The sequence below is a fragment of the Siphateles boraxobius genome, unplaced genomic scaffold (assembly GCF_051911475.1).
Source record: "Siphateles boraxobius isolate OS27281-9 unplaced genomic scaffold, OSU_SipBor_1 8, whole genome shotgun sequence".
NCBI classification, from domain to species: domain Eukaryota; kingdom Metazoa; phylum Chordata; class Actinopteri; order Cypriniformes; family Leuciscidae; genus Siphateles; species Siphateles boraxobius.
Window position 1 is genome coordinate 34,625,015 of NW_027509208.1, and position 20,583 is coordinate 34,645,597.

General features: G+C 41.1%; 1 protein-coding gene across 3 annotated transcripts in view; it reads right to left on the minus strand.

Moving 5' to 3' along the window:
- Positions 1-20,583, minus strand: part of med23 (mediator complex subunit 23) — an 86,376-nt gene that overhangs the window by 25,277 nt on the left and 40,516 nt on the right. For all 3 annotated transcript variants that reach the window (XM_077220326.1, XM_077220325.1, XM_077220327.1), the window contains 6 exons: positions 16,018-16,160; positions 15,748-15,922; positions 12,939-13,102; positions 11,415-11,539; positions 10,516-10,721; positions 1,554-1,734 (listed from right to left, as the gene is read on the minus strand). In XM_077220326.1, the coding sequence (XP_077076441.1) occupies positions 1,554-1,734; positions 10,516-10,721; positions 11,415-11,539; positions 12,939-13,102; positions 15,748-15,922; positions 16,018-16,160 (994 nt within the window). The remainder of the gene's footprint in view (positions 1-1,553; positions 1,735-10,515; positions 10,722-11,414; positions 11,540-12,938; positions 13,103-15,747; positions 15,923-16,017; positions 16,161-20,583) is intronic.

The following is a 20,583-nucleotide window of genomic DNA, read 5'->3' on the forward strand; positions in this document are numbered from 1 at the left end:
GAACCTTTCAATCGGATCGAAATTCATTCGTATCGAGCTCACTCAGATCGATTAAGGTTTTTACATGAAGGCTTTTCAGTCCGATTGAGCCGGTAATGCGATTACTAACGGATTATTTGGTTGCATGTAAACGTAGCCACTGAAGTGCAGCGGATTCACTGGAGATATAAACATACTAATTTTTTACAATGATTACATGTAATTAAAGCACTTTGGCAGTCTTACAAACCGACTTCAGGAAAGATTTGAATATACAGTCTCTGATTTAAAAGCTGATGCTCAGTAATACATACTACAATGATATAAAGACAATAGAGCTGCACGATTAATCTTTAAACGATCTAGATTCAAACACCCACGCGATAATATTATTCCTAAATGACAAAAACTTCACACCGGAACATTCAAATCTGTTTGCGCTGTCGTTGACGAGAGAGCAGTCATCAATATGAAACAGCTTTACTTTCACAGTCTTTTCAACCACACAATAGCCTATCGATATTTCTGTGTTACAAATATTCAAATGATCACAGAAGTACTGAGATAAAAGTTTATACATAGTATAAACATAGTATAAACATGTCTACGGTAGCAACCAAAACAGAGCAGGCCCAGGGCCTACGGACCTATCACCTTTTGAAAGTCGCTCCTTTCAAATAACGAGTGTATCGATTACATCTGATGCTTCAAAACGTTCATACAGACGACTGTTAAAGCTGCAGTTTGTAACTTTTTTATGCTTTTTTATGAATTTACAAAATGTATATAATGCAGGCACATCATGAATGGCTTTTTTCAAACCGTGTTTGTCTTATCCTGAATCACTGCGGTAAGTCTGTAATAAAGTGTTGAGACTCGGACTACTTTACACCGATCGGGTCGGCTGCGGAGTAGCACAGTGCCTGCGTGAATCACCGTTATGAATAGACATAAACAGAGAGAAGTAGCTCCGGCTACAATGTCCTTCCGCAAGACGCATTCAGTTCTGTTTATTAACTGCTAGAGCACTGATTCATCCAGTAACGAAACAAGTGAAGTCTTTATTAATCAATCATTCAAATTGATTTAAAAAATATTATGTTTCACCTGTCTGGATCTTACATGTGTGTTTACCCCTTCTGAGAGGGTATTCTCCAGAATACTGCTGGAGATACAATAAGCTATAGGAGAGGTCCCAAATTATCCTAGAGAATACAGAAATGTTTATTTTCCTTCAGAAAAATGTATTATTTTTGCAAAAATTGCTAAATAATATTTTGGATTTGTTGACATTACCAGTCTTTTAAACTCATTTGACAAGTATAAGAATTAAACACAAAAAGGATTGTGCATTTTCCCCTTAATACTATTTTCTATTAGTTATTTTAATCATTTTTATTGAATGGGAACCGGAACCGAAACCGTAATTGTTTGGCGGAACCGTAATCGGAACTGGAAAATTTCTTACGATTCTCAACCCTAATTACAGTGTTGTTTTGAGTTATTTGACAGCCAATATTCTCAGGGACGAGTGAAGAGTGATGCAGTGGGACAGGAGGAGGGCCAGGGCTCACCAGGCAGAGGATGAGTCTGTCCAGGGTCACGATGTTGTACTTCCACACCATATCGTTGAGAATCTCGATACACTTGTTCAGCTGCTGCCCCCCCGCTGACGTGGAGAATTCGTACACCAGGAAGTCTGCAAACGTCCTGACGTGGGCCACCAGCGCCCGCGCCCCGATGCGCTCCAGCACCCTGAGGAGGGGGGAAGACAGAAAACCATTAACATGCAGCAGAACATGTTCGGCATCATCACGCTAGAGTCCATCTGATGACAGAATTTGGGTAGTTTAGCTGCTAAACTTCAATAGGTTAAGGTTTGCATATTAAAATTAATATGACTCAATTTCCTGTTTGGCGTCCTCGCAGTCAGATTTGTTGGTGTGCTGCATAAAAAAAGTAAAAATCAAAGCGAAGATCTATCTGAGAAAGATGGAATGTAAGCTGTAGGAGTCTAAAAATCACATCACAGTGATTGTTATCGCTTTATCCAGTAAAAGTCTTTCAGTGTAACTGTACAAACGTGCTCCTTCAGTTCGAGCTTCACGTGTCAAATCTGACCTGATTTATCAAGGAAACGCAAGAATAACTTTGATATTGTTAGTAATATTTCAACTGGACTGAAGCGACTGAGGTTTACTTGATTATCCAGACATCATTTATTAGAAAAATAAATGATCATCAGGCTTTTGAGGAAGGTTTATTTGTTCATCTGTCAATCATCATTGTATTGCATTGCATTATATGTTTTAAAACTACAGAGTTTCAATCGTAAAAATAAGCATTTAAATATCATCTTACTCAGACATTTTTGGCACATCTTGATATTTACATGCATTTCATGCAAGTATCTGCTATACTGTTATAATGATCTCATTGATTTACAGTAGAAGTGATCAGTATTTCATTGAGGTATTTTTCCCTCCATATTATCATTATATCATATAGGTATATACACACTATATTTAAACTACATTTAATTTAATATTCAACATTATTATTGATCTGCATTGACACCATTATATGAGAACTGAACTGAGCTGGACGGTGACATCACGGTTTTTCTAACAGTGCAACAAACTCTTCCATTAAAAAAACAAACAAACATGATTTCTCTGACTATTATATCATATGTCAGGCTCTACAGGGTTAATCCACTCAACGACCATGTGACCAAACCCATGTGAGACAGACAGGTTTAAGGCGCGCTTGTTGATACTCCACATACTGCTAGAGAAATCTAGTTTCTGTTTGTATTAAAGAGCTTTGAGAGAAAGGGAAAAAAGTGCGTTTCACATCCCAAAAGCTCAGAGCAAAAGTGAGGATTCCCGTATAAACACAGGCTTCTGTAGACCCGGCTCAGAGAAACCTGACAGCAAAGCTACTGTGAAGAGCTAGCAGCACAGAGAGAGAGAGGAACATCAGACAGCAGGAGTCGGAGAACACCGACACGAAGACATGCGAGAGTCAGGGACTTCTGTAGGGCGAGAGCGTTTCAGAGACACTGAAAACACACACGAGACACAGGAATACCTGCCACTGAACCTAACAAAAACACACCAACTCTAGTCCAAACACAACAACAGTGATGATGGAAAAATTAGATGTACACATCGTGAAACATTCACAACCAGAACAACAACTCTAACTGAACTGAACAGAAAAACTCATTGCTGACACATTCAATAATCAATGCTTTTGATGGGAAATTAAATCAAGCAACACTGTGAACACTGCAATGACTTCAATGGGATTCTCATTTGTCCATTTAGCAGGCATGTGATCAGCTTGAGACAAAAAAGAAGGAAAACCTTACCCAAATTGCTACTATTAAAAATATTATTTCATTAAATTGATAAAGAAATATCTTATTTTTGCAGTAATACATACTATTTTACTGCAAAATTAAAAAATCGACTTCTTATTAATAATCAATCATATATTATATCATAACACATAATAAAAGTATTAACAGACATTTAAGTAAAAGGTTATTTTGGTATAATTTGAATTGGAAAAGTAAGACTAATTATCCCTTGGTTAACTGCTAGTTGGTCAAACTAGATTTTAAAACACTAAGTTAATACAACTGCTTTTAAGCTGATTGATTGTAGGCCTTATTGATCAAAGCTTATGAGGTTTTTTTTAGGTGAATAAGCTTGAGTGATCAATGGACTATGATCGATCACTTCCAATCAAAAACCTGTGCTATTAATAGTAAACAAGTTGTCAAAAAGATTGAATCCAATATTTTGTGATAATATAGCATGACCAGAGATTTAAAAGGCCAGTCATTTTTGACCTGGAACACCAAATTACATACAGGATTTTCAACACAGCACGAGGGAAACATTGGCTCAAGGGAGAGAACAAACCGGCAGTACAGCAGAAGAGGCAGAGAATAAGAATGAGCGATTACATAAGCGTTTTTTCTGAACTAGCATTTGAATGCTGAGATTGTTTACTGCCTGTCCAGTGATTTAATATGGTGTTTCCTGCAGCCTTTGATTGCTCTGAGAGAGGCAGAGATGTCAGAAAGCTCTTCTACACATCTGTGCCTCTGCTCTGCTGCAGTAATGACGGAGAGCTCGTGACTGGAGATTAAAGTGGATCACACAGGACTGCTGCATTCAGCCCAGCACAAGTAGCCTTTATACGGCCGAGAGCAGCTGCACCACACACACACACACACTTCAAATGATGCACAACAAACTAACAACCATTCAAAGAGAGACAGATAGCCGCTGTGGACAAAGGACACTTATTGTGCTTGTAAAGGCAGATCTGAGACCACCGTCCGATGATATGTGAACAAAAACACCAGACAATGTCCAGGAACACACACTAAAGTAACACTAAATACAATTAGTTGTATAAGTTATGTTTATTGACCATTTGCGTTTTTTTTTTTCTCTTTCTCTCCTTTTTTTTTCTTTTCTTTTTCTCTCCCCTGCATTTTCCATGGGACGTCAACCACAGACAGAATATACATCTTTACGAGTGTATACGATATTTGGGCACACAGATAACTATTGATAAATAATGGTAATTACTGGTAATAAGGTGACAAGTACTGGAGGGTCAGCTGTGCGCTTTGTTAGTTGGAATGTTAGAGGTTTAAACGGACCAGTGAAAAGAACTCGCATATTTACACATTTGAAGAGATTAAATACAGAAATAGCCTTTCTACAGGAAACGCACCTACGTACGGAAGATCATAACCGACTGAGGAAAACTTGGGTCGGCAAGGTCTACCACTCGAATTTTAACCATAGGGCTAGGGGAGCATCAATCATTATTCACAAAAGAATACAGTTTACTGCATCTGGAACGATTTCAGATCCCCAAGGACGGTACGTTATTGTATCTGGTCATCTCTTCAATGTTCCAGTAGTTCTGGTCAGTGTTAACGCACCCAATTGGGATGATGTTAACTTTGTTAAAAAAATATTTTCCTTGTTACCGGATTTAAACACTTACCATCTTATATTTGGTGGAGATATGAATTGTGTGATTGATACAACTATGGATCGCTCCAACCCTAAAACAGTACCCCTTTTAAAAATGTCTCAGATTCTTGCGGGTTATATGACACAAATTGGTTGTGTGGATCCATGGAGGTTTTTATTTCCTGATAAAAAAGAATTCTCTTGCTTTTCACATGTCCACCAGACTTATTCAAGGATAGATTATTTTTTTACTGATAAAAGACTTATCCCCTCAATAAAACAGGTAGAATACTCTGCTATTGTTGAATCAGACCATGCCCCCGTCATTCTTGATATTTGTTTTTCTTATAATTACCCATCGCAGCCTGTGTGGAGACTGAACACAACTTTAATTTCAGATGTAACCTTTTGCGAATTCATATCTAGCGCGATTGACAACTTTCTACTAGTTAATAAAACAGACTCTATATCACCATCATTATTATGGGAGACATTCAAGGTTGTAATAAGGGGAGAAATAATATCGTACTCCGCCTCACGTAATAAAGTAAAGAAACAAACACAGGAGAAACTTATTGAATCTATACAGAAAATTGATCACCAATATGCTATGGCTCCAACACCAGAACTACATAGAGAAAAACTGAGCCTTAAGACACGATATGATTTATTATCGACAGAAAAAACAGAGCGTGATTTGGTTTTTGCCCGTGCTAGGTTTTATGAACATGGAGAAAAGGCAGGTCGTCTTCTCGCCCAACAGTTAAAAATTAAATCAACATCCCAGCTTATTCCCAAGATTAGGAAAACTTGCCAAGAAATTACATTGGATCCTCAAGAAATTAATTCTACTTTTCAAAAATTCTACTCAGATTTGTATACTTCCGAATTTCCACAGGACGACACTCTTATGTCAACATTCCTGGCTAATGTAAACTTACCTTCAGTTAAACAAGATCAAAAGAGTAATCTGGATAAACCTTTACAACTTCAAGAGATAGAAGACTCAATCAAAGCCATGCAGAGCGGTAAAGCCCCGGGACCGGACGGATTTCCCGTCGAGTTTTATAAAAAATTCTCTTCAAAACTGTCTCATTTACTTCTCAGTATGTTCAATAATTCTCTCGAACAGTCAACATTGCCATCAAGTCTTACACAGGCCCATATCACGGTGCTCCTGAAACCAGATAAAGACCCCCTGGATTTTAGTTCCTATAGACCGATTTCCTTATTAAATGTGGATGTTAAAATTTTATCTAAATTATTGGCCTCTAGAATAGAGCATATAATTCCAGACGTTATTTCACAAGAACAGACGGGCTTCATTAAGGGACGTCACTCTTTCATTAATATTCGAAAACTTCTTAATGTTGTGCATTCATCTGCGTCTGAGGAAAGTCCTGAAGTGATTATTTCTCTGGACGCAGAGAAAGCATTTGATAGAGTTGAATGGAACTATCTATTTGCAGTATTAGACAAATTTGGATTCGGTTCAAAATTCACTTCTTGGATTCGCCTGCTTTATCATCAACCAAGGGCAGCTGTAGTCACAAATAAAATATGCTCACAATATTTCTCTCTGTCTAGAGGTACACGGCAAGGTTGTCCCCTTAGCCCTTTACTATTTGTTTTGGCTATAGAGCCACTATCATCAGTAATTAGAACCTCACAGTCTATTAGTGGTATTAAAAGAATGAATGTCGAGTATAAAGTTTCTTTATATGCTGACGATCTATTGTTATATATAACTAATCCGCTGTCATGTGCCTCTCAGATTGTGAAGATATTTAAAGACTACGGGGTCTTTTCAGGTTATAAACTAAACTTTTCTAAAAGTATATGCTTCCCTATAAACCATTTGGCAGATCAGATTATGGATACAGACTTGCCCTTTTGCATATCAAAATCAGTATTTAAATACTTAGGAATTAATATTACTCGTTCATACACTGATCTGTTTAAAGCAAATTACAGCCCCATACTTAAAAAACTTGAATCTGACTTCCAACGATGGAGTGTTATATATTTGTCTCTAGCTGGTAAAACCAATTGTGTTAAAATGAATGTGCTACCCAGATTATTGTATTTGTTTCAGAGTCTTCCAATTTTCCTGCCAAAGTCCTTTTTTCAGTCAATTAATAGGCTGATGTCTTCATTTATTTGGGGTGGCAAAAAACCAAGAATACGTAGAGAGCTTCTTGAGAGACCAAAAAAGGATGGAGGATTGGCTCTCCCGAATTTGTTAAATTATTATTGGGCAGCAAATTTACAAAAAGTCGTTTATTGGTTCCAGTCTCCACATACAGACTGGTGTGCAGCAGAAGCTAAATCATGCGAGTCAACATCACTTGCTGTGCTGATTACAATGAAGTTACCATTCTCACCATCGCAATTCTCCTCAAGTCCAGTTGTAATTTCGACTCTCAAAGTATATAACCAGTTTAGACAAGCATTTCAACTCACAGATTTTTCCTTGGAAAGCCCCATATGTAATAATCATCTTTTCCCAGCTGCCAAGCTAGATTCTACTTTCAAGCAATGGCAGCACCTAGGCCTAGTTAAATGTAGTGACTTTTTTATTGATAATAATTTTGCTAGTTACAATGACCTTGTTAAAACATTTAGTCTTCAAAACTCAGATTTTTTTCGATTTCTTCAGGTTCGCCACTTTATCCAAGCCCACTGCTCTGTGTTTCCACAATTGCCCTCTGAGTCGCATTTAGATTTAGTTCTGAGGGTCCCTTCGCACCTTAAGGGATCCATTTCAAAAATATACAACCTGATCATGTCGTTCCAAAATGTATCAATAGAAAAGATCAAAACAGAATGGATAGGAGAGTTAGGAATCGACATATCTGAAGACACCTGGGTTAGAGCTGTTGATCGAGTAAATGGGACTTCATCTTGTGCAAGACTCAATCTGATTCAAATGAAAGTTCTCTACCGTATTCATTATAGTAAAACAAAATTGGCTAAAATGTACCCAAATATGGAGGAAACGTGTGACCGCTGCAAGGCATCAAAGGGAGATCTAACCCATATGTTTTGGTCATGTCCTAAACTGAGACAATTTTGGATTTCAGTCTTTGAGATTTTAAACTCAGCTTTTTAATTAAATATTCACCCTAACCCAATAATGGCTTTGTTTGGAGTTAGAGGCGACGACTTCCAAATAGCTAAAAATAAAGAGAATGCCCTGGCTTTTGCCACATTAATAGCTAGAAGAAGAATTCTCCTAGAGTGGAAATCACACAATCCACCTACTATGTCAGCATGGCTTAGTGATCTAATGATGTTTCTGAAAACTGAAAAAATTAAATATTTTCTCAGGGGATCAACCAGAACATTTTACAAAACATGGGACCCTTTAATAAACTATTTTGAGAAGAATATACTCCTCCCTCTTTAAAATAATTTGATTATTAAACAACCCCCAACCATTGATTTTTTTTTTTTTTTTTTTGGGGGAAAGTTGTGTTAGGATGGGAATTTGTGGGTGAAAATTTTGAAAAAGCAAGGCCTTCAATAGTGTTTATGTCACGGTATACTTTCAATGTACCTTGTTCTGATAAAAAAAAAAAAAAAAAAAAAAAAGTTATGTTTATTGTAGATCAGGTTTAAAGCTGCTCACTAACTGAAATGCACATGGTTTTGTGCCAGATAAATACTGATCTGACTGCACACTTGAAATTCGCTTGAGTTTTATTCTGTGTGTGTGTGTGTGTGTGTGTGTGTGTGTGTGTGTGTGTGTGTGTGTGTGTGTGTGTGTGTGTGTGTGTGTGTGTGTGTGTAATTAGCAGGAAGCAAACAGCTGTCTGTCATAAGAGCCTTCACGCAACTGCGGTTAAAAGTTACACCTAGAACTGATTCTACAATTCTAAACAATCAATTCAGAATCATTAAAGAAAGAGTCGAGATGAACTGGAGAATCGCTTTTTTTTCTCCCATCACTAGTAGTCAAAAGTATGGAAGCTGGTTTCTGACACAGAATAAAACAATTTAAATAATAATTGCGACATTTTATCTCACAATTGCGAGTTTACATCTCGCAATTCTGACTTTATTTCTCAGAATTGTGAGATATAAAGTCAGAATTGCGTGTTTGTGAGTTTATATCATGCAATTACCTTTTTTATTTATACTGGATTCTAAACAACAAAGAAATGCCACAATTGATCAAGAGCTTAAAGGGATAGTTCACCGAAAAAAATAATAATTCTGTCAGTATTTACTCACCCTCATGTTGTTCCAACACCGTAAGACCTTCGTTCATCTTCGCAACACGAATTAAGATATTTGATGAAATCTGAGAGCTGGCTCACTCCTCCATAGGCTTCTTAAGGGATTGACCCGAAGAGTTATTAAAGACATCGTTAAAACAGCCCAAGTGAATACAGTGGCTCAATCTTAAGTTTATCAAGCGACAAGAATACTTTTTGTGCGCAAAAACAAACAAAAATAACGACTTTATTTTAACTATTCATTTCCTTCGCTGTGGGCCTCTAGTCAGTTAACGTAATGTGATTGCGTAGAGCTACGTCACACGTAGGCACACTATTGGCCGATGCTGGTCATGTGGGTGATGCGTGTGACGTACAACAACAGAAGCTTACGCTATTACACTAGTGAACTGACTCGAGGCCCACAGAGAAGGAAATGAATAGTTGAAATAAAGTCGTTATTTTAGTTTTTTTTGCACAAAAAGTATTCTCGTCGCTTGATAAACTTAAGATTGAGACACTGTAGTCACTTGGACTATTTTAACGATGTCTTTAATAACTTTCCGGGGCTGGCAAGTTTCAATCCCTTAGAAGCCTATGGAGGAATGATCCAGCTCTCAGCTTTAATCAAAAATATCTTAATTTGTGTTGCGAAGATGAACGATAGTCTTACGTGGTTGGAACAACATGAGGGTGAGTAAATACTGACAGAATTGTAATTTTTGCGAACTATCCCTTTGAAGTAGATATGAGGGAGAAACACCTCATATGAGCCTCTCACAGGTATAAGGGTCTTTCCTTGCCATTAATCTTGAATAACACGCCTACGTCTCCTTCCATTAAAAATAATGGCTAGAGCGGTGGCTGAGATATCCGTAAACCTACCAACATGCGTTGAAATGACTTTTGGAATGACTGATCGCGAGAGGAAAATATGACGTTTTAGTTACATAACATCGGTTAATGGAAACACTGTCATTTCGCACTCGTTTTTTTATCGACATTAAGAAAAAAGAAAACGCGAAAGTTTTGCACATCTGTAATGGTAGGCCTGTAATGGCCTACTTTCCAGACCCTTTACCTTCTCTGTTCCTCTCTGGTAGAACGAGCTGCACACCTCCACCTGAACTGCTGACACCATCACAGCTTTCAGGAATACACACCTATTCCACACTCGTGCTGGTTCCCTAATCTAGCTCTCTAGCAAACATGGCAATGTATAGTGCGAATAGTGTGAATAATATCTTCTTTCAGATGAAAGCGTGTGCTGAATGACTAAGCGGACAGATGATGCGTGTGTCTCGCACCTGAAGCCGATCTGGTTGATGTGGTCGGTCTCCAGAAGCATTTTCCACAGCAGACACAGGAACAGCGGCGGAGAGCCCTGCATGGAGAAATGCGTGATGATGTCGTTCTCGTTGGTCATGGACTTCCACTTGCGGTACTCCTCCTCCACGTTCTTCTTCAGGTTAAAGCGGCTCTCCTGAGGAACATTATTCAGCTTGAAGAACGCCTGGAGGATGAACACAACAGAGAACTCAAGTAATTGTTAATCGGATTAAAGGCCCCGTCACTCCAAGAGCTATGACTGTAAAGCTGGGCACTTCCCAACTTGTAGTGGTTCATTTGAGCCATTACTCGACTAGCTGCACATTTATGATATTAATTAAATTACTGAAATATATACTGTGGGGCATCGGAAAATGGTTTGAGTTTCAGGGCTGAGAAAGAGTGTTATATGTAACATTACTAACATTATTCTACATTATATTATTCAAACTAAACCAGAATAATGATCCCAAAAAACTTGCCACAGCACACCGGGAAAGGTAATAATTATGAATGTGTCGGGAAAAAACTAAAGTGAAGTGAGTGAGAGTCTGTGTGTAAGTGTGTGTCAGAGTGAGTGTGAATGTGTACCTGCAGTGGAGCAGGGAAGCAGCTGAGTGTGTGTGTGTGTGTGTGTGTGTGTGTATGTATGTATGTATGTATGTATGTATGTATGTATGTATGTATGTGTGTGTGTGTGTGTGTGTGTGTGTGTGTGTGTGTGTGTGTGTGTGTGTGTGTGTGTGTGTGTGTGTGTGTGTGTGTGTGTGTGTGTGTGTGTGTGTGTGTGTGTGTGTGTGTGTGTGTGTGTGTGTGTGTGTGTGTGTGTGTGTGTGTGTGTGTGTGTGAGAGTGTGTGAGAGTGTGTGAGAGAGTACCTGCAGTGGAGCAGGGAAACAGCTGAGTGTGTGAGAGGCCCAGTTATGAGGTGTGAAGTTCATGATGGTCTGCAGGATGTCTTTACACCAGGTGCCCTGAATAGAGTCCGAGCCAGTGAAGAAATCTGCACAAAGAAATTTCAAGCAAACTAAAAAACGGTGCATAAAAACTTGGTGTCAGATTATTCTATGCATTCTCTTACTGGATAAAATATTATATTTCTGAAGAAAATAGTTAGAAAAAATATAATTATCATAACTGGACATGAAATGTACCCCAAATTATAGAATGACCCCTGCATATCAATTGCTAAATGACAGAAAGCGAATGATTGAGACTATTGGCCGCACAAACAGTGATATATCATCATGAGTGGGGTGTGTTGGTGGTGAGTACCTGTGATGTGTGTATCATCATGAGTGGAGTGTGTTGCTGGTGTGAGTACCTGTGACGTGTGTATCATCATGAGTGGAGTGTGTTGCTGGTGTGAGTACCTGTGACGTGTGTATCATCATGAGTGGAGTGTGTTGCTGGTGTGAGTACCTGTGACGTGTGTATCATCATGAGTGGAGTGTGTTGCTGGTGTGAGTACCTGTGGCGTGTGTATCATCATGAGTGGAGTGTGTTGCTGGTGTGAGTACCTGTGACGTGTGTATCATCATGAGTGGAGTGTGTTGCTGGTGTGAGTACCTGTGACGTGTGTATCATCATGAGTGGAGTGTGTTGCTGGTGTGAGTACCTGTGACGTGTGTATCATCATGAGTGGAGTGTGTTGCTGGTGTGAGTACCTGTGACGTGTGTATCATCATGAGTGGAGTGTGTTGCTGGTGTGAGTACCTGTGACGTGTGTATCATCATGAGTGGAGTGTGTTGCTTGTGTGAGTACCTGTGGCGTGTGTATCATCATGAGTGGAGTGTGTTGCTGGTGTGAGTACCTGTGGCATGTGTATCATCATGAGTGAAGCGTGTTGCTGGTGTGAGTACCTGTGACGTGTGTATCATCATGAGTGGAGTGTGTTGCTGGTGTGAGTACCTGTGACGTGTGTATCATCATGAGTGGAGTTCGTTGCTGGTGTGAGTACCTGTGACGTGTGTATCATCATGAGTGGAGTGTGTTGCTGGTGTGAGGACCTGTGGCATGTGTATCATCATGAGTGAAGCGTGTTGCTGGTGTGAGTACCTGTGACGTGTGTATCATCATGAGTGGAGTGTGTTGCTGGTGTGAGTACCTGTGACGTGTGTATCATCATGAGTGGAGTTCGTTGCTGGTGTGAGTACCTGTGACGTGTGTATCATAATGAGTGGAGTTCGTTGCTGGTGTGAGTACCTGTGACGTGTGTATCATAATGAGTGGAGTTCGTTGCTGATGTGAGTACCTGTGACGTGTGTATCATCATGAGTGGAGTGTGTTGCTGGTGTGAGTACCTGTGACGTGTGTATCATCATGAGTGGAGTGTGTTGCTGGTGTGAGTACCTGTGACGTGTGTATCATCATGAGTGGAGTTCGTTGCTGGTGTGAGTACCTGTGACGTGTGTGGCTCGAGCCAGCGTGAGGATGAGCGCTCGGTTCAGCTCCTCGGACTCCGCCGACAGCACAGTTTTAGGGTCGTTGAGGAAGCGTGTGAACTGAGGCTGAACCTCTGAACTCCCCAGAGCCGTGATGAGCCTCAGAGCCGTGCTCTCCACACTGCACACACACACACACACACACACACACACACACACACACACACACACACACACACACACACACACACACACACACACACACACACACACACAGTGAGACGACACCACCTACCACAGCTGTATATAATACATGCAGTGTACAGAGCATGCTGTATCTCATAATGTAATGTGCTTAAATCTACATTTCAGTTTCATACAGATGCAATATCATCCGTGACTTATATTTCTTACCTCGTTGTTTGATTGGACTTTTCCACGAAAAAATGAATTTAACATTTTTAAGACATAGGAGTGTAATAGTACACTAAAAAGCATAATACGGTTCACACCTTGGTTTAGAAGTCACAGTTGGATATGTTTTCAGTACAACATCGGGAGAAAACTAAATGGTAACACTTCAAAATAAGGTTACTTTGTTAACATGAGTTTACCCCATTTAAAGGTGCTCTAAGCGATGTCGGGTGACATCACTTCTTGTTGACGTTTAAAGTATTGTCAAACAAAACGAAGGCTAGCTAGACCCTCCCTCCTCCTCATCCACGCACTAACCCCCCAAACTGCACCCCCAAACCCTTCTTATCGGTTATTGGCTGGAACAGTTTGTTATGTTTCGTGGTGCGGTTAAGCCCAGTTTGTTTTTGTGACCGTTTGTGGAGACTGGGGTGTCTGCAGAGACTGTGTTTTTTTACAGTGTGTTCAGGGGACAGGCAGCTAGCGGATAGTGAGGAGATGTTTGTTGTATGTGACAAAAAATGTTTTGGCCTAAAAAACGCGTGACATCGCTTTGAGCACCTTTAACATTTAGTATGTCAAATACTTCTAAAACATTTATTAATATTAATGTTAATTCCAACATTTACTAATACATTTTTAAAATCAAAAGTTGTATCTGTTCATATTTAATGAATCTGCACTTAATGAATCTGCACTAATTTGAACTAAAAGTGAAGTTATATTTTGCATTGTTTTTATGATGAATTGCTCATTGTTAATAAATGCATGAATTAACGTTATTTAACGAATAACGTTGTTATTCATCTGTTGCACAAAAGCAACAAGAACAACTAAAACAAAATAAAAACGATTTACAGGACAGAGTTTCTATTTATAACATGTTTGCAGCGCTGAACAATGTATCCAATCACAGACCTAACTATGTGTTGATTTCTTGAACGCAATGGCCTATCAGATGCATTTAAGAATACCCTCACCGCTCAAAACTGACTTTTTGTTCAGTGCTGAATTCTGCATGCTGACAAATCCTCTGATTTTTACGAACAAAGAGTAGATATTATGAAAGATTCATTGTGCAGTCAGCTTCATTGATAATGACTGAGATTTGTGAGATTGCGATGAACTGATGTCTGCTTTTTAGGAATTATTAAGGGAGGGCACTTTGCACGCATTCTGTCATGTCAAAGCATGCACGCAGTAGCCTATGCTTGGTTTTATGTTAAATTAACAGTAATTTGTAAATCTTGATGCTTTAATAAGTAATTTATCAGGAGCATTTATGCTGATGTGCAGATTGTGGCGAGACATACGCTAACTTAAAAGTAGCCTATTTCATGGACGTACAGAAAAAAAATCTATTTTTACTTTTTTTGCGGGCAGGAGGTGGACAAAACATGAATGTTGGAGAAGGTAATATTTTTGTGGGAGAAAAATCCATCCCGCGCGGGTCTCTAGCTTGAAGCATGAAGTAGTGTTGGTGTGAGTGTGTGTGGGCGGAGTCTAGCCAGTGTTGGTGTGAGTGTGTGGGCGGAGTCTAGCCAGTGTTGTGTGAGTGTGTGGGCGGTGTCTAACCAGTGCTGGTGAGTGTGTGGGCAGAGTCTAACCAGTGTTGCTGTGAGTGTGTGGGCGGAGTCTAGCCAGTGTTGGTGTGAGTGTGTGGGCAGAGTCTAACCAGATGTTGGTGTGAGTGTGTGGGCGGAGTCTAACCAGTGTTGTGAGTGTGTGGGTGGAATCTAGCCAGTGTTGGTGTGAGTGTGTGTGCGGAGTCTAGCCAGTGTTGGTGTGAGTGAGTGGGTGGAGTAAGCAGTTTTGGTGTGAGTGTGTGTGGGCGGAGTCTAACCAGTGTTGGTGTGAGTGTATGTGGGCGGAGTCTAGCCAGTGTTGGTGTGAGTGTGTGGGCGGAGTCTAACCAGTGTTGTGTGAGTGTGTGGGTGGTGTCTAACCAGTGCTGGTGTGAGTGTGTGGGCAGAGTCTAACCAGTGTTGGTGTGAGTGTGTGGGCGGAGTCTAGCCAGTGTTGGTGTAAGTGTGTGGGCGGAGTCTAACCAGTGTTGGTGTGTGTGGGCGGAGTCTAACCAGTGTTGTGAGTGTGTGGGTGGAATCAGCCAGTGTTGGTGTGAGTGTGTGGGCGGAGTCTAAGCAGTGTTGGTGTGAGTGTGTGGGCTGAGTCTAACCAGTGTTGGTGTGAGTGTGTGGGCGGAGTCTAACCCGTGTTGGTGAGTGTGTGGGTGGAGTCTAGCCAGTGTTGGTGCCAGTGTATGGGCGGAGTCTAGCCAGTGTTGGTGCCAGTGTGTGGGCGGAGTCTAGCCAGTGTTGGTGTCAGTGTGTGGGCGGAGTCTAACCAGTGTTGGTGTGAGTGTTTGTGGACGGAGTCTAACCAGTGTTGGTGTGTGTGTGTGCGGAGTCTAACCAGAGGTGCAGCTGGTTCTGGTTGGTCTGTGGAACGGCGGCGAGCGAGTGAAGGTGTGACAGGAGCTGCACTCGGTAATGAGGCTGAATGTGGTGCATGCGGTAACTGAACATCTCCAGCAGCGTGTGCAGGATCCCCCACGCGTGAGACTTGAACACGTTCGGCAGAAGCTGACCTAGTGGAGGGTCAGAGAAACACACAGTCACATCAAAGGACAAGGACCAAAGGACAGGAAATCAGAAACATCTGTTACGTGTGCATCAGACTTACTGATGAAGCCTTTAATGCCGAGGGACTCGATCTCCATGTAGACCAGCAGGCGGCTGTACGTCTCCACCAAGGCGGGGGCCAGGGCAAGACTAGACTTGGCGTGGGCTAGTTTAATAACACGGGTTGCAATGCTGTGGATCAAGCTAAAGGGAAGAACAGAAGCTTCTCTGAGAATGTGGCACTTGAATAAGCACAACTACAACCCGTTGCACTTGCATGCATCTGCATTTATCTATGGGATATAACACTTCTGTGATTTGCTGAAGACATATTTATGCACAGAGAGGACTAGCAAATTATACATGGAGATACATGCAAAAATGATTTGCGGTAATGCTTGCAGAATCCAAGAATTTAGACTGCTCGAAAGTACAGTACCGTCTAATTCAGATGCTGACCAACATCAACAGAAATGTTTGTCTGGTTTTGTCAGATCAGTCTAACCCCTGCCACCATCTGTTAGCATCGATGTGTGCTTGTTTTTACTGACTGAACATGTTCAATCAGCGTTTGTATCAGAATTTATGTAGTGTTATCTGGTGACTATCGGCGTTGATCGTGTCTGTCTGTGAGGTGATGATAAAACCCTCAAATACATGAGGTACAAATGGAGGCTAAAACAGAACGTTGAGCACCATGTGGGAACAACTAACCTAGTTAAAAAACTAGATCTAGGAAACAATCAGAAAGCAGCTGTGGGCAGATGTGATCCCACTGAAGCCATCATGATATACTGAATTAGTCATCAAACGCACCTTAAAGTCCCCCTGTAGTAAATAATTGTATCTGACAATCTCTAGATCAGGTGCCCAACCCTGCTCCAAAACATCTGCCTTTTATTTTCAAGTCATCTTGAACACCGTGATTTGCTGGTTCAGGTGTGTTTGATAAGGATAGGAGTTGAACTCTTGGGCTGCGTTCCAGTCCACTTTTAGACACGCACTTGTGAACTTCCTTAATCACTTCCCCTCGGGGGAATCCCTGCCACCATTTTGAAGTGCGTTCCACTTCGTGAAGTGGACGAGAGAAGTTTATATGGACAGACCCTTGCTCCCTTGATTTTGACCGAGTCTAATTCATATGTACACTTCAGGCAGCTCCATATACCACAATGCAACACGATTGTGACGTCAACGCAGATCTCGTCTAATCAACACCACCACAAACAACTCTATGATATATTAATTATGATTTTTTTTTAAAACAACCCAAACACATCTATATACATTTGGAAGCTGCATTAAACAAATTCTTAAAGGGAAAAAAACTACAATAATAAATCAACTCCATAGCTGATTTCAAGTCATCAAGGGCTTAGGACGTTCCAATTCAGCCCATTGCAGTTTCCGCCAGTAGTGGGCACTCATGCAACGTAAGCAATGACGTACATCCGAGTGAACGAGACGGAGGAAAGTTAGCGAGTGAAGGGCATGACAATTTTGGTCTGGAACGCAGCATTGGCCTCCCCTGCTATAGAGGTTCAAATGGAGGCTACAACAGAGCATCCAGCACCATGGAGGAATCCCATGCAGGTGCTAGAGACCCAATTAATACTGAAGCCATTATAACATGCTGAAAAAGTCACCAAACGCACATTAAAAGGTAGAGTGGACTGTCTCTTCTCAAGAAATATAACGATTTGAGCAGGGGTGTCCAACACTGTCCTTCAGAGTTTAGCTCCAACACACCTGTCTGGATCTACTGATCCTGAAGACCTTGATTAGCTGGTTACGGTGTGTTGATTAGGGTTGAAGTTAAACTCGACTGAAAGTTGGTCCTCCAGGAGTAGGATTAGGTACCCCTGCTATAGAGGTTCAAATAGAGGCTAAAACAGAGCGTCCCAAGAGGGAGATACCAACCTATTATTAACACAGACATGATTCCACAGAAGGCATCATAATGTGCTTAAAAAAATCAAACACACCATAAAAGGTTAATTGGAGCATCATCAAGAGATGTAATCTCTACAATCCTGCTCCTGGAGGGCCACTGTCCTGCAGAGCTCCAACACACTGTCTGGAAGTTTCTAATGATCCAGAAGACCTTGATTAGCTGGTTCAGGTGTGTTTGATTAGGGATTAATTTAGGGTGTACTCACACTAGGACCGGATGCCATGAACCGGGCCCCGAGTACGATTGTCCCCCCTCCCCACTCCCCCTCTGGCCTGCACTCACATAGGGTTTCAGCATTCGTGCCGGAGCACGCTTACGTTATTATGGTGCAACGGTTTCGGGATAAACAAGACGAGCGGCGCTCTCTGAACACAATGGAGTCCATCGCTCTGTTTTCTTTTTGGATAATTTTGTGTCGTTTGGTCCACAGCCCTCTCACAGCCTGTTGTTAAACAGATGTGTCGCCTTGGTGACGCGAAAATTTTCACGTAATCGTGCTGCTCGTATGAGGAGGTTTGCAAGGTACCAGCTGAAGTGCAGCAAGGACTTTGCAGCTTTGATTACGGACTACAGTTCCCGTACATCACGCGTCCTGTTCCGTGCTCCAGCACGGTTAGCGATCACACTGCATGCGAACCGCGCCCGAGTCCAACTGAACCGTGCTCTGGCCCACCTCTTCCAAGCGGGCCAGGGCCGGCCATTCGAGCCGCGCCCGGGCACGGTTCGGAGCACTCACACTAGTCAAACGAACCGCGCTTTGGTGGTCAAACGCACTCGGGCACGGTTCAAACTGGCTAGTGTGAGTACACCCTTAAACTCTGCTGGAAGGTGGTCCTCCAGGAGTAGGGATGGACACCCTAGAACAGGGGTCTTCAAACTCTGTCCTGGAGGGCCACTATCCTGCAGAGTTCAGCTCCAACTTTCTCAACACACCTGCCTGGAAGTTTTTAGCATGCCTAGTAAGACAGTGGGTGAATCAGAAATGGCCCCCTATACCCTTAAATAGGGCACTATTTGAGGAGACCGCCATTTGTAGTGGTGTCTGAAACAATAGTGGACATTACTGAGTGCACTCATTCAATCCCACAATGCACAGCAATAATCGATGTACAGGTGAAACTCGAAAAGTAATTCAACTTAAAGATACAATATGTAAGAATTTTGTAATAAAATATCCAAAAATCACTTGCACAGTATGATATATTTCCTGTAGTTGTGTACTTACAATATCCCAAAAGTTCAGCGTGTGGCGCTGAGATCTGTCTCTTATTAGCAATCGCGCCCTGCTTCATACCACAGTCATGTTAAAAACATCAATGTTTTCACTCATCCATAAACATTATTAGATCCATCAGCTTGACGACAAGTTCCATAATTCCGCAGGAAATTTTGCATCATCAACCTACGCCTTTGCTATTATAAGAGGTTAACGACCCCTAGTGGCAAAAAAAATTACACATTGTATCTTTAAAAGGTGCAACTAATATATTATACAGACTCATTACATGCAAAGTGAGATATTTCAAGACTTTATTTGTTAGAATTTTGATGATAATGGCTTACAGCTTATGAAAACCTTTTCAGAATATTCTAATAGTGAATTTTGGGTTTTCATAGTTGTAAGCCATAATCATCAAAATTATAAGAAATAAAGGCTTGAAATATCTCACTTTGTATGTAATGAATCTATATAATATATTAGTTTCACCTTTTAAGTTGAATTACTGAAATAAATGAACTTTTGCACGATATTCTAATTATTTAGATTGGAGCTGAACTCTGGAGGACAGTTGCCCTTTAGGAGCAGGACTGGACAACCCTGCCCTAGAATCATGGGCGTCGGAACCATTGTATGTGGGTGGGACAAGACCCACCCACTTTTTAAGACCAATGATATTGGATTCACTCACTTTTACCGTCTCTAATTCAGCGCATATGTCTGTTCACTTTTCAGAGTGTCGTCAGTCAAATCCATTCCACTTGAGCAATGCTATAAATAAATTAAACTCCATTTCTGCTGAATCATTATATTTCTCAACAAGCCACAACTGATGAAAATAACCACCTGTTGTACCCTTCCAGTCAAATATTGCGTTGCAAACATCAAAAACAGCTTTAAGTTGTCAATGCTGGCAAATGACCATGGTATCAGCAGCGGGGTAATCCACAGATAGCTGTGTATTTAATGCCCGATTTGAGAGTTTAGTTCACTTGTTTAATTAAGGCACCAGAATACATGAAATGGCATTTACTCCAGTAATATTTTTCTGAGGGAGGAGCCACCCACTTTTTTTTTGTTTCCGACGCCCATGCCTAGAATGATTATGTTAATTTGTGGATGGTGGAAGAACGTGTGCTTCTTTAATGCGCTTTGTACTGTAGCAGCACACAGGCCTTTCCTGAGGGGAGACCCATGGTACACTGTCCTTCTGTAGTGAGACAAGCCACAACGGTGCCCCCAACAACAGAGCAAATGGGGTCTTCGTACCATATTTTGCTGGTCAATAAGGAACAAAATTCAGGGATAAGCCCTCTCAGTCCAGAAGTGTCTGAAGCAGCTCCACTGGTGGAAATGTGTACAGGAGAGTCCATGCACCAGATCGCCCACTCCACGGACAGGGCAGGAGTCCAACACACCTCATCTGGACATGTCCTCCTTCATGTTTGAAAGTG